The 14,853-nt window shown below is 43.5% G+C and overlaps 1 protein-coding gene across 1 annotated transcript in view; it reads right to left on the bottom strand.

Annotated features, from left to right (window-relative positions):
- The window catches only part of LOC141106852 (uncharacterized), an 80,456-nt gene extending 73,452 nt beyond the window's left edge, over positions 1-7,004 (bottom strand). Inside the window, 6 exon segments of the mRNA XM_073597782.1 lie at positions 2,004-2,145; positions 2,261-2,358; positions 5,541-5,682; positions 5,799-5,896; positions 6,013-6,147; positions 6,361-7,004. Of these exon segments, the coding sequence (XP_073453883.1) occupies positions 2,004-2,145; positions 2,261-2,358; positions 5,541-5,682; positions 5,799-5,896; positions 6,013-6,046 (514 nt within the window). The 5' untranslated portion in view covers positions 6,047-6,147; positions 6,361-7,004.
- Between the last annotated feature and the right edge of the window lie 7,849 nt (positions 7,005-14,853).

Raw genomic sequence — 14,853 nt, 5'->3', positions numbered from 1 at the left:
CTTTAAAAATGTACCAGTTCAAAATTACAAACAGATTCTACTTAACAACAAACCTACAGTCCCTGTCTTGTTTGCACCGCCTGTATACTGCTGTTCAGGGTATATAGGGCCTGGGTGCCCCACGCTTTTCCTTTTTTTAATTTAGGTGCGGGGTTCCCCTTACTATCCAAACAATACCCAAAGGGCCTGGTAATGGACTGGGGGGGGGTATCCATGCCATTTGTCTCACTGATTTTCATCCATATTGCCGGAAACCGACATTACATTAAAGCCGCGAGCAAATTTAAATGACTTCTATTCCTGTAAAAATGTCATTTTGTGCAGGGACTGTTCTAAGCACGGGAAACACGCGCCACTTTACAGGCATACTATAGACACCCCCCAGGTATGATATTTAAAGGAATATTTCACTTTTTTTTTTTTTACTTTAAGCATCATTAAAATCACTGCTCCCGAAAAAACTGCCATTTTAAAAAATTTTTTTGCATTGATACATGTCCCCTGGGGCAGGACCCAGGTCCCCAAACCCTTTTTAGGACAATACCGTGCAAATTAGCCTTTAAAATTAGCACTTTTGATTTCGAACGTTCAAGTCCTATAGACTTCAATGGGGTTCTAAAGTTTGCGCAAATTTTCGGTCCGTTCGCAGGTTCTGGGGGTGCACCGGGGGGTGTTCGGCTAATCCCTACTGTATATCAGTGGTGGCCCACCCGTAGGGGGCGCAAGGGCGCCGTCCATCCAGAGCTACTCAACCTAAAAAAAAAATACTGGCCTTTTAAGTGTGTGTGGGATGCCGGACACACAAGTGTATTTGAAGTATGACTTGCTGCAATCACCGAAAAAAAAATAATAAAAAAAATTAAAATAATGGCCCTTTAAGTATGTGCAGGGCGCCGGACACACAGCTGCTATGGGAAGCATGACGTGTTTGCAATCACGTGATTGCAAACAAGAAGCTCTATTGGTTTCCTTTAGAAAGTCCTCGGGTGCTGAAGTCTGCGCCCTGAACACTCCCTCTATAGCATTGTTCCCTGCTGTGATGTGTGATTGACGGGTCCTGTGCCTTCACTTCGGTTTTTCTGACTGATCCCGGCCGTCCGAAAGGTGGATGACAGGCGACTTGCTGTGAGTATGAGGGGGGGAGAATGGGGGCATCTAATGAAAAGGGGGGCTCTGATGGGGACATCTGATGTAAAGGGGGCTCTGATGGGGACACCTGATGTAATGGAGGGCTGTGATGGGGACAACTGATGTAAAGGGGGGCTCTGATGGTGACATCTAATGTAAAGGAGGACTCTGATGGAGACATCTAATGTAAAGGGGGCTCTAATGGGGACACCTGATGTAAAGGCGGACTCTGACAAAGAAACCTGATGTATAGGGGGACTCTGATTGGGACCCCTGATGTAAAGGGGGGCACCTGCTGTAAAGGGGGACTCTGACTGGGACATCTGATGTAAAAAGGGGGCTCTGAGGAGGACTCCTTATGTTAAGTGGTTTTATTTTCTTTTACTTGAAATGTGGATGTGATTGGCCTACTGTGATGGGCACAGGGAGGCTGCTTATGATGAGTACAGTGAGGTTGCATATGATGGGCACAGTGAGGCTGCATATGACGGGCACAGTGAGGCTGCATATGATGGGCACAGTTGTTTCTAGCAGTAATGATACCTAATCACCTGATAAATGGCTATTTACAGTCCTGCATTACTAACAGTTTAATTTTTCAGCTTGTTTGCGCCCCCCAAAAATGTTGAGCACCAGCCGCCACATTTTAGAATGTTAATCTAAGGAGATATCTGATTGCCTTTTCGGATCAGGAAAGACCATTTTTAAACTGAAGAAAATGAGGCCGAGCTTTATATGGTTATTCTGTCTTCCTCCTGGGTGAATTCAGTAGACATAGACCTTTTCTCCTCTGATGTAACAATGTAAATACACACTTTATACTCATAGAAGTAAAATAATAAATGGAAACTGGTTCTATAGTGTTTATTACTTACTTGTGTTTATATGTAGAGAAGATTCCTCCTGTTTACTTTCCACAGTCATCTCCCCCTCCTCTATAGACTGCTGATCTCCACTCACCAACATCTCTTCTTCTTCCTCTTTGTCCTCAACTTTGATGTCTTTCAGTTTTTCACCCTAAACCCCAAAGATGGTAGAATACATTGGTAAAAAGAAACAAGAGATTACACAGAAGAATGTCCTCTAATAGATTAGAATACATTTTAAGTTCTAGTTGATCAGTCCCACCTACCTGATGATGGTGAGGGATGGTGTGATCTTCTTGTGTGGAATCCTGGAAATACAGAGGATGGGGACATCTCTCTGGTTGGTTCCCATTACTGGATCCATCTGTAGCAAACACACACACAGACTGAATACATTGTTTCTATGGACTTATCAGATGATGGGGGATCTAGGTGGATCCTCCGTACTGCTCTCTCCTTTACAATAAAGTCTCCTCTTACCCGGTGATGTGAAGGGCGGCTGAATCTCCATTATGATGTCCTTGTAGAGATACTTGTGTCCTTCTAAATACATCTGTTGTCAAGCAGTGAGGTGGAGGCACTGTGATGTGTGGGAGACCCGGTAGAGGGCACACAGGCGAAGTGATACAGGAGCACAACAGTAGGCGAGTGGCGACCTTGGTCTGTGATAGTCTGGGCCGGACCACGGTCATCGCTCACCTCCTGCTGTGTGGACCAGCCATCAACAGGCCAAGGACTGGTCTGAAGCTTGGTGGTTGGGGACCCTTAGTCTATAGTGTCTATACCTCATTTGTTGGGAACATGACTTTATATTGAGGAATGGAGATGGACCTTTCGTATGGTGTACAGTATCTCCTCATTTGTTGGGAACATGATGTTATATTGAGGAATGGAGATAGACTTTTCATATAGTGTACAGTATCTCCTCCTCATTAATTATGAACATTGGTTAATGTGGCAAATATAATTGCCTTCTTCTGGTGAGGAGTCAAGTTTATTCTTTCAAATGGTTTTCAATACCGACAGCACGCAAACACCGTTAAGTCTATGGGACACGAACATGAGAAATCAAAAGTGCTAATTTTAAAGGTTAATGCAAGTTATTGTCATAAAAAGTGTTTGGGGACCTGGGTCCTGCCCCAGGGGACATGGATCAATGCATAAAAAGTTTTAAAAACGTCAGTTTTTGCGGGAGCAGTGATTTTAATAATGCTTAAAGTGAAACAATAAAAGTGAAATATTCCTTTAAATTTCTTACCTTGGGGGTGTCTATAGTATGCCTGTAAAGTAGCACATGTTTCCCGTGTTTATAACAGTCCGAGAGCAAAATTACTTTTCTAAAGGGAAAAAAAGTCATTTAAAAGTATTAGCGCTAGTGCCGGCTATTAATAAATTGTCGGTCCAGATAATACACATAAAAGTCATTGAAAGTCATTTAAAAAAAAAATGCGTGGGGGTCCCCCAAATTTCCATTACCAGGCCCTTCAGGTCTGGTATGGATATTAAGGGGAACTTCGTGCCAAAATTTTAAAAAAAATGGCATGGAGTTCTCCCCAAAAATCCATACCAGACCCTTATCCGAGCATGCAACCTGACAGGCTGCAGGAAAAGAGGGGGGACGAGAGAGCACCCCCCCTCCTGAACCGTACCACGCCACATGCCCGCAACATGGGGAGGATGTCCCCATGTTGATGGGGACAAGGGCCTCATCCCCACAACTCTTGCCCGAAAGTTGTGGGGGTCTGCGGGCGAGTTGCTTATCGGAATCTGGAAGCCCCCTTTAACAAAGGGGACACCCAGATCCCACCCCCCCTATGTGAATTGGTAAGGGGGTACATTGTACCCCTCCCATTTCACAAAATGAAAGTGTCAAAATGTTCAAAAAAACACAGGAGACGGCTTGGGACAAGTCCTTTATTAAAAATAAAAAAATAAAAAACAAAAAAGAGATTCCAGCGATGTAATCCAATAAATCCATGCTCCTACTCCAGCTTTGTAATCCAATTCTCAATCTCCAGCGATGGATGATCTCCAGCGAGGAACACGCACAGGATCCTTCCTCCACCGGAGGCACCCAGCCAATGACGCGGCGCCAGCTTGAGAACTCTTATGTAGCTGAGGGCAGGGCCACCCCTCACGTGACCTCGCCCCCCCTGACAAGGGGAAAAGCCGGGGTTTCCCAGTGACATGTACGGGTGACCCCGCCCCCTCTGATGCAACGGGAATCATTGGCTGGGTGCCTCCAGTGGAGGCAGGATCCTGTGCGTGTTCCTCACTGGAGATCATCCATCGCTGGAGATCGAGATTTGGATTACATCGCTGGAGTAGGAGCATGGATTTATTGGATTACATCGCTGGAATCACTTTTTTATTTTTAATAAAGGACTTGTCCCAAGCCGTCTCCTGTGGTTTTTAACATTCTGACACTTTCTTTTTGTGAAATGGTAAGGGTACAATGTATTCCATACCAATTCACGTAGGGGGGGGGCGGGATCTGGGTGTTCCCTTTGTTAAAGGGGGTTTCCAGATTCCGATAAGCCCCCACCTGCAGACCCCCACAACCACCGGGCAAGGGTTGTGGGGAGGAGGCCCTTGTCCCCATCAACATGGGGACATCCTCCCCATGTTGAGGGCACGTGGCCTGGTACAGTTCAGGAGGGGGGGTGCCGCTCTCTCATCCCCCCCCCTCTTTTTACTGCGGCCTGCCAGGTTGCGTGCTCGGAAAAGGGTCTGGTGTGGATTTTTGGGGGAACCCCACACCATTTTTTTTTAATTTTGGCGCGGAGTTTCCCTTAAAATCCACACCAGACCCGTCTGGTATGGATTTTTGGGGGGAACCCCACGCCATTTTTAAAAAAAATTTTGGCGCAGAGTTCCCCTTAATATCCATAGCAGACCTGAAGGGCCTGGTAATGGAATTTTGGGGACTCCCATGCATTTTTTTTTTCCAATGACTTTCAATGACTTCTATGTGTATTGTCGGGCTCGAAAATTCATTAATAGCTGGCACTAGTACTTTTAAATTACTTTTTTTTCCTTTAGAAATGTCATTTTGCTCTCGGACTGTTATAAACACGGGAAAAATGCGCTACAGGCATACTATAGACACCCCCCAGGTACGAAATTTAAAGGAATATTTCACTTTTATTGTTTCACTTTAAGCATTATTAAAATCACTGCTCCCGAAAAAAACGGCCGTTTTAAAAACTTTTTTTTGCATTGATACATGTCCCCTGGGGCAGGACCCGGGTCCCCAAACACTTTTTATGACAATAACTTGCATATTAGACTTTGAAAAGGGTGTTTTGCGGCCTTTCAAATTTGCCGCAAACACCCCAAACTGTTTGCTGTTCGGCGAAAGGGCGAACAGCCAATGTTCGAGATGAACTCATGTTCGACTCGAACAGATAGCCCATCCCTAATCCTGGGTGAATTCAGTAGACATAGACCTTTTCTCCTCTGATGTAACAATGTAAATACATACTTTATATTCATAGAAGTAAAAATAATGGGAACTGGTTCTATATTTAGTGTTTTTTTACTTACCTGTGTCTATATGTAGAGGAGATTCCTCCTGTTTACTTTCCATAATCATCTCCCCCTCCTCCATAGACTGCTGATGTCCACTCACCAACCTCTCTTCTTCTTCCTCTTTATCCTCAACTTTGATGTCTTTCAGTTCTTCACCCTAAACCCCAAAGATGGTAGAATATGTTGGTACAAAAGAAACAAGAGATTACACAGAAGAATGTCCTCTCATGAATTAGAATACATTTTGAGTTCTAGTTACTCAGTACCACCTACCTGATGATGGTGATGGATGATGTGATGTTCCTGTGTGGAATCCCGGGAATACAGAGAATGGGGACATCTCTCTGGTGGGTTCCCATTACTGGATCCATCTGTAGGAAACACACACACTGACTGAATACATTATTTCTATGTGTTTATCAGATGATGGGGGATCTAGGTGGACCCTCCGTACTGCTCTCTCCTTTCCAATAAAGTCTCCTCTTACCCGGTGATGTGAGGGGAGGCTGATTTTCCATCATGATGTGCTTGTAGAGATCCTTGTGTCCTTTTAAATACCTCTGTGATGGGTGATGTCCTGCTGGGTGTTAATGGATCTCCAGATAGTTATTGCTCTATAATCCTGTGAGAAGACAGGAAGTCACAATGATCACTTCATACTTTCCAGAATTATCTCTACTTCTACCCATGTCAAAAATAACCCCTGATAACAGAATTTTAGGTTTGTGTAGTAGTGGATGTTGGAGATAAAGACATTGCAGTGACTATGGAGGAAGAGAACAGAAATGATGGTGGGGGGAATTTATTAGTGTAAATAGAAAAATAATCTTATTACCCTCTTTGTGTGTTCCAGCGATGTGTGCTCTCTTTTTCCTCCTCCTTTCACCTTGGATATTGTACGTTATACAACGTTCTATGCTTATCTTTCATCAGTTCCCGTCAGAGTGATCCGCGCACAATATGTGATGTTGCTGTCTTGTTAGAACTGCATCATGTGATGCTTCTCAGGGTACGGAGTGAATGTATCTATAGCCCATCCTCCGCCCATACTTCCTGTGTTTCTTCGAGAATGGTTTGGCTGCAAAGTGGAGCTCCACTAATGACAGGAAGCATGTGCCCTCCACTCCACTTCTTTTTTTTCTTTTTTTACTGAACTTTATTGTGAATCTCTGCAGCTGGAGTTCCACTACAGGAAATGGAGGTCACATGATTTCTGTGTAGAGTGTAGCTCCACTACAGGAAGTGGAGGTCACATGATTTCTGTGTAGAGTGGACCTCCAGTGACTGCAGTCTGCAGCACATACTGAGCCATTGTGGTGTTACTATTAATTAAGCCTGGGATTTGCAGAAATACAAGATATTTTTGGTAGGTTTTGTACTTTCAGTTAAAGTGCTGTCCTTGTAAAGGCAATTGTTTATTATTTACCAATTTATATTTTTGATGATGGTGGAAGTTCATGTTTATGTTGGAAGAAGAATACAATCCATGTTTTTGCCCCCCCTTCATGCCAATTAACAGGACCAAGATTGAGACACACATGGATCTCCACCCGAAAAAAAAACGTTTCACGGTTCAAAAGGTATGTCGGCATTAAACCTTCTTCATCTTGAAAATCATCTATGTTCACCTCTGCCGAATTAGTCCCCCCATATTAAAATTTTAGAAAAAATCTTATGCAGTTTGTTAGATTGACCGTTGTTTGCATTAGATCTCACACAGAAGAATCAATATTAACAGTTATTTGCTGGGGGGGTGGGGGCTAACCCGTCATCAGCCCCACCTTATCTAAAAATTGACCAAATAGTTATTTTGGAAGCTATTTGCTAGATCCGGTAAGATCAAGTGGTTTTAATGTTAGATCTCACATAATTTCAGAGATATTCCACATAAGAATAGAAATATTAGGTGGTACATAAGGACAGGTTGCAACCCCCCCACATGCAATTTTCTGGCCAAAAATCATTCAGGCTAATAGATATTAGGTCAGGTAAGATCAAGTGGTTTTAATGTTAGATCTCACATAATTTCAGAGATATTCCAAATACAAATAGAGATGGTAGGTGGTACAGAAGGTACATCCATCTTCAACCGTCTCTGGATGGTCTCTGGAACCATCTTTGGATAGTTTTGCAGCGGGTGCCTGTGTTCTCTCCTCACACCTCCATTCACCTCCCTGCCTCATGGTGATCTCTCCTCAGACCACCTTCTGTAGAGTTGGAAGACCCTCAATCTTCCCTGCTCACAGCAGACCCCGAAGACTTTTCATCCTTCATTGAGGAGGAAGCTGAAGCTGTTATGCAGGAAGAAGAGACCAGTGCGCCTGTAACCCCAGAACCTAAAGAACAGCGAGAGCGAAGGGTTATTCACCCGCCCAAAAGACTAACATATGATACTTTGGGTGAAAACTCTGAGGAGGTCGTTCCCATTGCAAAAAGGACTCTTGAAGCAACTGACCCTTTCCACTGCAGATTTGGTGGTGGACAATCCCAACTCACCCCCTGGCACATCTAGCTGGGCCATTCCAGTAAGGTGGCCTCCTCTTTTTTCCTTGTGCATAGGGATGGAAGCAATTGAAGATTGGGTTTGGCAGTGTTCCCCTGTCGTCCCTGTGTGAGGTTTGCCCTCACTGATGGGTGCCTTTTGTAAAGGTTTATTTATTAGGGACATTTACTCATATTGTTACTTTTTACTTATATTTATCAGTCGTGTTCATGGCATTATTTATAGGCAATATTCCCGGCACCATTCTAGCGATTTCACATTTTTGTTTATGTCCAGGTGTCCTATTCCTGCTTGCCACCTGGTCAGTGTTGTGCGTCTTTGTGGTTTATTGGATGCCCGGGTGGCGATGTGCTCTTTTCTTTGTGCGGGAGCTGCGATGCGTCCAGTGGGTCCTCCCCCCTCCTCCCCTTGCACTTCTTGTGCGCGGGAGGTTCGGGTGGGCGCCTCTTCGCGCATCGGCGCCACGTCACCTACGCCGTGCGTGTGACGACAGTTATGACATCATCACGCCGACGTTCAGCGTCAACACCCTCGTGTTTCATTGTGAGGGAGCTTTTGCGCCTTTTACTGAGTGAACGCTCAGTTCAGGTGCGGACCTTTTCCCTCCATTGGCTCACTTACGTGGCGTGGGTGGCATATATTCATTCCCCATTTGGAGCTAGCCAGCTAGTATCCTTCTGGGATTTTGCACAGCAGCCATATTGCTTTGCTGGTTTTGCATTGATGTGGCATTGGTGTAAGCTGTACTAATTTCATTCCAGCTATCATCCCCTTCGGAGCTATACTGGGTCTAGTATTATTCATTACTTATGTATAACTTAATATTGTTATAACTATATACATACTCAATATACTAACATACTCGATATCCCTGTTTGATGAGCTACACATCATCATTATTTGCCATATGGAGATTATTCTCACATTTTGCACTTCCCAACACTATCTGGTGCCGCATCCCGATATATTGCCACTCCAGCTCCCGCTGCGAAGTTGTGCTCTCAGCTCACCTTTTGCCAGCTACCATATGCCGCATTCACTGTCCTGGTTGGTAAGTTTGGTTGGTTCAACCACCCATATAGTTCAAAGATCCATTCTTCCTGACATTTTTTCCTCTCTATTTTGAGTGTGGTTCATTTCATTCATACATTCATATATTCTTTAGGAATTCCTGTCGCATCTGCTCCTGATGAGTGGGCATACCCACGAAACGCATCAAGCTCTATTTGATGCCACAGCCACACCATATATGGAATGACATTTACCCATTACTTATCATGTTTGATGATGTTGTCATTATGTTACTCAGTAGATGTACGCATATCATGTGAACAGAGATGCCAGTATCGGGCATGTTGCCATTGGCATTTTCATGCCATGCCATTTTACACATCTACATCAATACCATGTATTCGTTATGATTTTGTGTTGATATATTTGCATCCATGTATCCATCCTGTTTTTGCCTTGTGCCCGATTGTTTATATATGCATGAAATAATTTTTTCATTGTTTCTACATACATGTTAAATAATTTTATATTGATAAAAATACCTCCACTATTCAATTGCTTCATTCAAAGTCCCAAATTTCCTTTATTCTTTATTCCAGTTAAGGTGGCCTGTAGGCAGGACAACCTCCCCTCCTATGCTAATTGTTGGGATGTTCCTCTGCCAGGGTTTTATGCAGATGTAAATTGTATGGTTTCCTGTGTACACTAACCTGTTTTTTTTCCATGTGTATATCAAAAGCATGTAACAGGGCATAGACTCTTTACCTCCTTTGGTGGACCAAAGGTTCTTTGGTGGGGGGAGTGTGTAGCGGGGGGCTGCTCTGTCACCCGTGGTCCCCCACCTCCTGCTAGTGACCGCCGGACTGAATAGACACTGACACAGGTGCTCACTGAGGGAGAGCACGCCTGTCAGTCCCTGTGAGGGATTTCTCCCCCCTCCCTCTCCTCTTCCTTGAGTGACGAGCGGTGCTCACTCACAGGCATCCGCCCACTCTGCTCTCTTCTCTGTGTCCCTATTGGCAGGGAGAGGGAGCCATTCAAGCAGCAGCAGTGGACCACGGGACTTGAAGTCCCATCACAAAACGGCCCCATTCATTTCTACAGGGGGTGGAACTACCAAGCCCAGCCTACTTTGCAAGAAGGGAGGACTAGCTAAAGACTTAAGCTTGTTGGTCTGAGGAGAGATCACCATGAGGCAGGGAGGTGAATGGAGGTGTGAGGAGAGACTACAGGCACCCCCTGAAAAACTATCCAAAGACGGTTCCAGAGACCATCCAGAGACGTTGAAGATGGATGTACCTTCTGTACCACCTACCATCTCTATTTGTATTTGGAATATCTCTGAAATTATGTGAGATCTAACATTAAAACCACTTGATCTTACTGGATCTAATGAATATCTATTAGCCTGAATGAGTTTTGGCCAGAAAATTGCATGTGGGGGGGCAACCCATCCTTATATACCACCTAATATCTCTATTTTTATGTGGAATATCTCTGAAATTATGTGAGCTCTAACGTTAAAACCACTTGATCTTAACGGATCTAAGGAATATCTATTAGCCTGAATGACTTTTGGCCAAAACATTTGATAAGGGGGGCAGCCCCCTCATTAATTACTTAAAGTGGATGTAAACCTGATTTTTTTTTTTTTATATCATACTGTAGAGTATAAGATTTCCTATCATTTGAGCCCAGTCTTGCCACACAGAGTTAATCCATCTCTGAGCAATCCTCTTTTATTGTTCAGTGAGATAATTCTTGACAAACTGAGAAAAACTTTGTCAAATACTCCCCCTTGCTGTGAGTGACAAGTGATTTACATATCTCGTGCTTCAGTCTAAGACACATGCAGTATTTTTTAATTCCCTCCCCCACTCCTTTCTTCAGCAGCTCTGCAAGGATTGGCTGTTCCACACCTCAGCATGATTTGGCATGCTGAAGTCATGTGGTTACTTTCCTGTCTTTTCACTGAATGTTAGAGTTCATAGCAGAAGTTCAGCAGAAGTTCAGTGTTAGAAATATACAGGGGAGTGTAGAGGTGGGCAGGGAGTCTACTGACATCACGACTCCACCCACGGAGCTCCAGAAAACAGACCCACCCACAGAATATGAAGTTTTTCGGGTCTAATAACAGACAGAGGGGAGACATTTGACAGGTAAAGATACATGCAGAAGGCATGTATATCCTTATAGATAACCCCTATGGCAGTAGTTTAGAAAGGATGACATTGGGTTGCTTCCTGTCATCGGTGGAGCTCCACTCTGCAGCCAGACCCTCTTGTGGTTTCTTCTACTAACTCATCATCGGTTTTCTGCAAACATGCAGAAAGGGGAAGTAAGGTCCACCCTTCCCCCATCTCCAATTGCTATAACTACTTTTATTTTGGCCATTAATTCTCCTCCAGGTAAATTCACAGAGCACCTGGGAATGACTCTACAAGGGCGATACACCATGCATCTATCATCTAAACTGCTCACAAGTAAGCAACGGGTTTCCCGGGTCTTTGTCAGGACCCCATTTATACCCACAGAAGGCTCACATTCTGTCAGAGTTCGGGGATATTCTCCCTCCTTTAACCCCTTCAATACCGGGCACTTTCACTCCCTTCCTGCCCAGGACAATTTTCAGCTTTCTAAGCTTTGAATGACAATTGCGTGGTTATGCAACGCTGTATGCAAATTACATTTTAATTACTGTATTTTCTTCACAAAACTAGAGCTTTGGTGGTATTTATTCACCACTGGGTTTTTTTATACTTTGCTAAATAAACAAAAAAGGGCAAAACAATTTTGAAAAAAAAAATAGTTTTTCTTCGTTTCTGTTATAAGATTTTGCAAATAAATAATCTTTCTTCATAAATTTAGCCCAAAAATGTATTCTGTGACATTACTTTGGTGAAAATAATCCAAATCAGTGTTTATTATTTAGTCTGTAGAAATGTTATAGAGTCCTCAAACTATGGGAGAAATCTGAAAATTGATCAATCCTGATGTACTTAAGGACAATCTCATTTCTTAAGGCCCAAAAATGGCAGAACAGTACAGATAAACCCCCCAAATGACCTGTTTTTGGAATTAGACAGTCCAAGGTATTTAGTAAGAGGCATGGCTGTTTTTTTGAAGTTGTAATTTGTTTGTCATAATTGTTTTGGAAAATGAGAAAATAAAAAAAAGGATTTTTATTTATTTTTTTACATTCTTTTACCAGTGCAGTACAGCATCATCATATAACTGGTGTGGCGGTAAACAGAGACACTGACTGGTGACAGTAGGAAAAAAAATATATAAATATATATATATATATATATATATATATATAATTTATTTATACATTTTTTTTTACCACTTTTTGATCAGAGCAATATAATATTACCATAGTAACATTGTACTATTTTGGGGAAGTGATCAGGATTTTTTTTTTCTTCTACACATTGTGATTGCCTATAGCAGTGAATTTCATTGCTATAAGCAGGAATTTTACTGAATGAAATCAATTCATTCAGTTTGATTTGTTGTGATTAGCTGTGATTGGCCACAGCTGATGACATGGCACAGTCTGTACCATGTGATCACTGTGACCAATCACAGCCAGCAACACAATTGTACACTGTGGAAGGCTTGAAAGGAAGCCATCCATTATTTACAATTGTCATGTGATCTGCTGTGATTAGTTACAGCGGTCACATGGTACTGGCAGCAGGTCGGTACAGTGATCAGTCATTGGCTGTGTCATGTGGGCACAGCTTTTGACAGGTCATAATGCAGCGTGGCCCAAGGGCACGTGCGAGGCATGATCCGGGAGGACGTCACCTGACGTCCTCCCGGGCTGTAGCCTGGGCAGGGAATGGTAAAGGAGGAGGATGTGCTCCCATATCTATGAGAAATTTTACATTTTTACCATCTACCAATAATTTGATTGTAGGGGCTTCATGGCAATTACTGGAAATCAGAGCACACGTGGAGGTCACCTCCCTATTGTTTTTTCCTTGTCAGGGCATAGGGTATTTTAAAGGACTCCCATCCGACGGGGAAGGTGTCAACCACTGTTGCGGCACATTCTGTGTGCCAGACTGGGACCATGCTTGGGGACAGTCATTCTTCCAATGTCCTGAATCACCACATATGGAATACTTGTCATTGCAAAATCTACCCTGGCCACCTCTCATCATTCTTCTGACTCATTCCTCTACAAGCTCCCCCACTCCAAAACTGCTCAGCATGCTGTAGTCCCTGAAAGTGAGCTTTACTACTATATTTGTGGAGATCAAAGTAACCTGCTGCATCCTTTATCATGATATCTATCTCAAACTCCTTGTCCTTCCTATTAGGCCATTTATTTACAAGTTGTTTAACCACTTGCCTACTGGGCACTTTCACCCCCTTCCTGCCCAGGCCAATTTTCAGCTTTCAGCACTGTCACACTTTGAATGACAATTGCGCGGTCATGCAACACTGTACCCGAATACATTTTTTATCATTTTCTTCACAGAGATAGAGCTTTCTTTTGGTGGTATTTAATCACCGCTTGGGTTTTTTTAATTTTTTGCTAAATAAATGAAAAAAGACCTATTACTTTGGAAAAAAAAGTGTTTCATTGTTTCTTATAAAATTTTGCTTACATGTAGTTTATTTCCTTCTCTGATGTGCACTGATGAGGTGGCACTGGTGGGCACTGATGAAGCTGCACTGATAGGCGGCAGTGATGGGAACTGATGGACACTGATAGGCAGCACTGATAGGTGATACTGATAAGGAGGCACTGATTGGCAGCACTGATGGGCACTGATTGGCAGCAGTGGTGGCCACTGATGGGGCTGCAGTGATAATCAGGACATGGATAATCAGTGCCCTAATTATCAGTGTAGATGTCTCTTTCACACAAGCTGGTTAGCGGCTATCCTCCCCTCATGCTGTCAGCGTGAGGAAAGGAATGCCAATAACCAGCTTGTGTTTACATCGTAATTGAAGAAAAATAAGAGTAGACCGAGTAAACCGGAAGTGACGTTGTGACGTGGCCTCCGTGTTTACACAAAGCAGACTGGAACAAAGCCGTTTCCAGCTTTCTTCCAGTCTCTCTCTAGCTGGATCGGGTCTCCCGGTGGGACAGAAGGCCTGTGAAGAGCAGCGGAAAGCGGTGGGAGGGGAGCATCCCCTCTCGCTCCTCCGGGATTACAACCGAGACGGCTTTTAGCTGCACCAGTTGTTATCCCTAAAGAGCTGACCGTCCGCTCTAAAAAAGTATCCGGTCTATAAACCAGAGGCTCTGGATGGACAGTTGGATAAACGGTTCTATATATTTAGGATGTGTCTGTGTACATATTATAATGCTCTATATTTATATCTATTATCTGTTGGAGATAAAAGACATCACAGTGACTATGGAGGAAGAGGATGGACATGACGGGGGGTTACTGGGTGTAAGTATAAAACAATTTGTATTACCTCCTCTGCTGCCGATTGCAAGGATATCCTCCTCTTCGTCCTGCAAACTGTCTTATCTCTAGAAACCGCCCGCCCGTCTGTAGTTGAAATCACTTCCTGTCTTCTAAGGTATTCTGCCTCTGCATTCCACTAAAGAGGACTGGGAGGAGGGGGTGCAGCAATACCTAACTCTGACCATCTCCTCTAGGGATAGATTTACCCAGTTGAAATTTCTGCATCGGCTTATTATTCCCCATCGCGCCTTGCTAAAATTTATACACATAGAACAGCCACCTGTCCTAGGTGTGGCTCAAACGATGCAGATTTTTATCATACTGTGTGGTCATGTCCAAGGATAGTGCTTTTTTGGAAGACAGTCCTGGATGATAT

Source organism: Aquarana catesbeiana, linkage group LG08 (genome assembly GCF_042186555.1).
Source record: "Aquarana catesbeiana isolate 2022-GZ linkage group LG08, ASM4218655v1, whole genome shotgun sequence".
Classification (NCBI taxonomy): Eukaryota; Metazoa; Chordata; class Amphibia; order Anura; family Ranidae; genus Aquarana; species Aquarana catesbeiana.
Note: the sequence above shows the minus strand (reverse complement) of the source record. Positions and strands in the feature narration are given on the sequence as shown.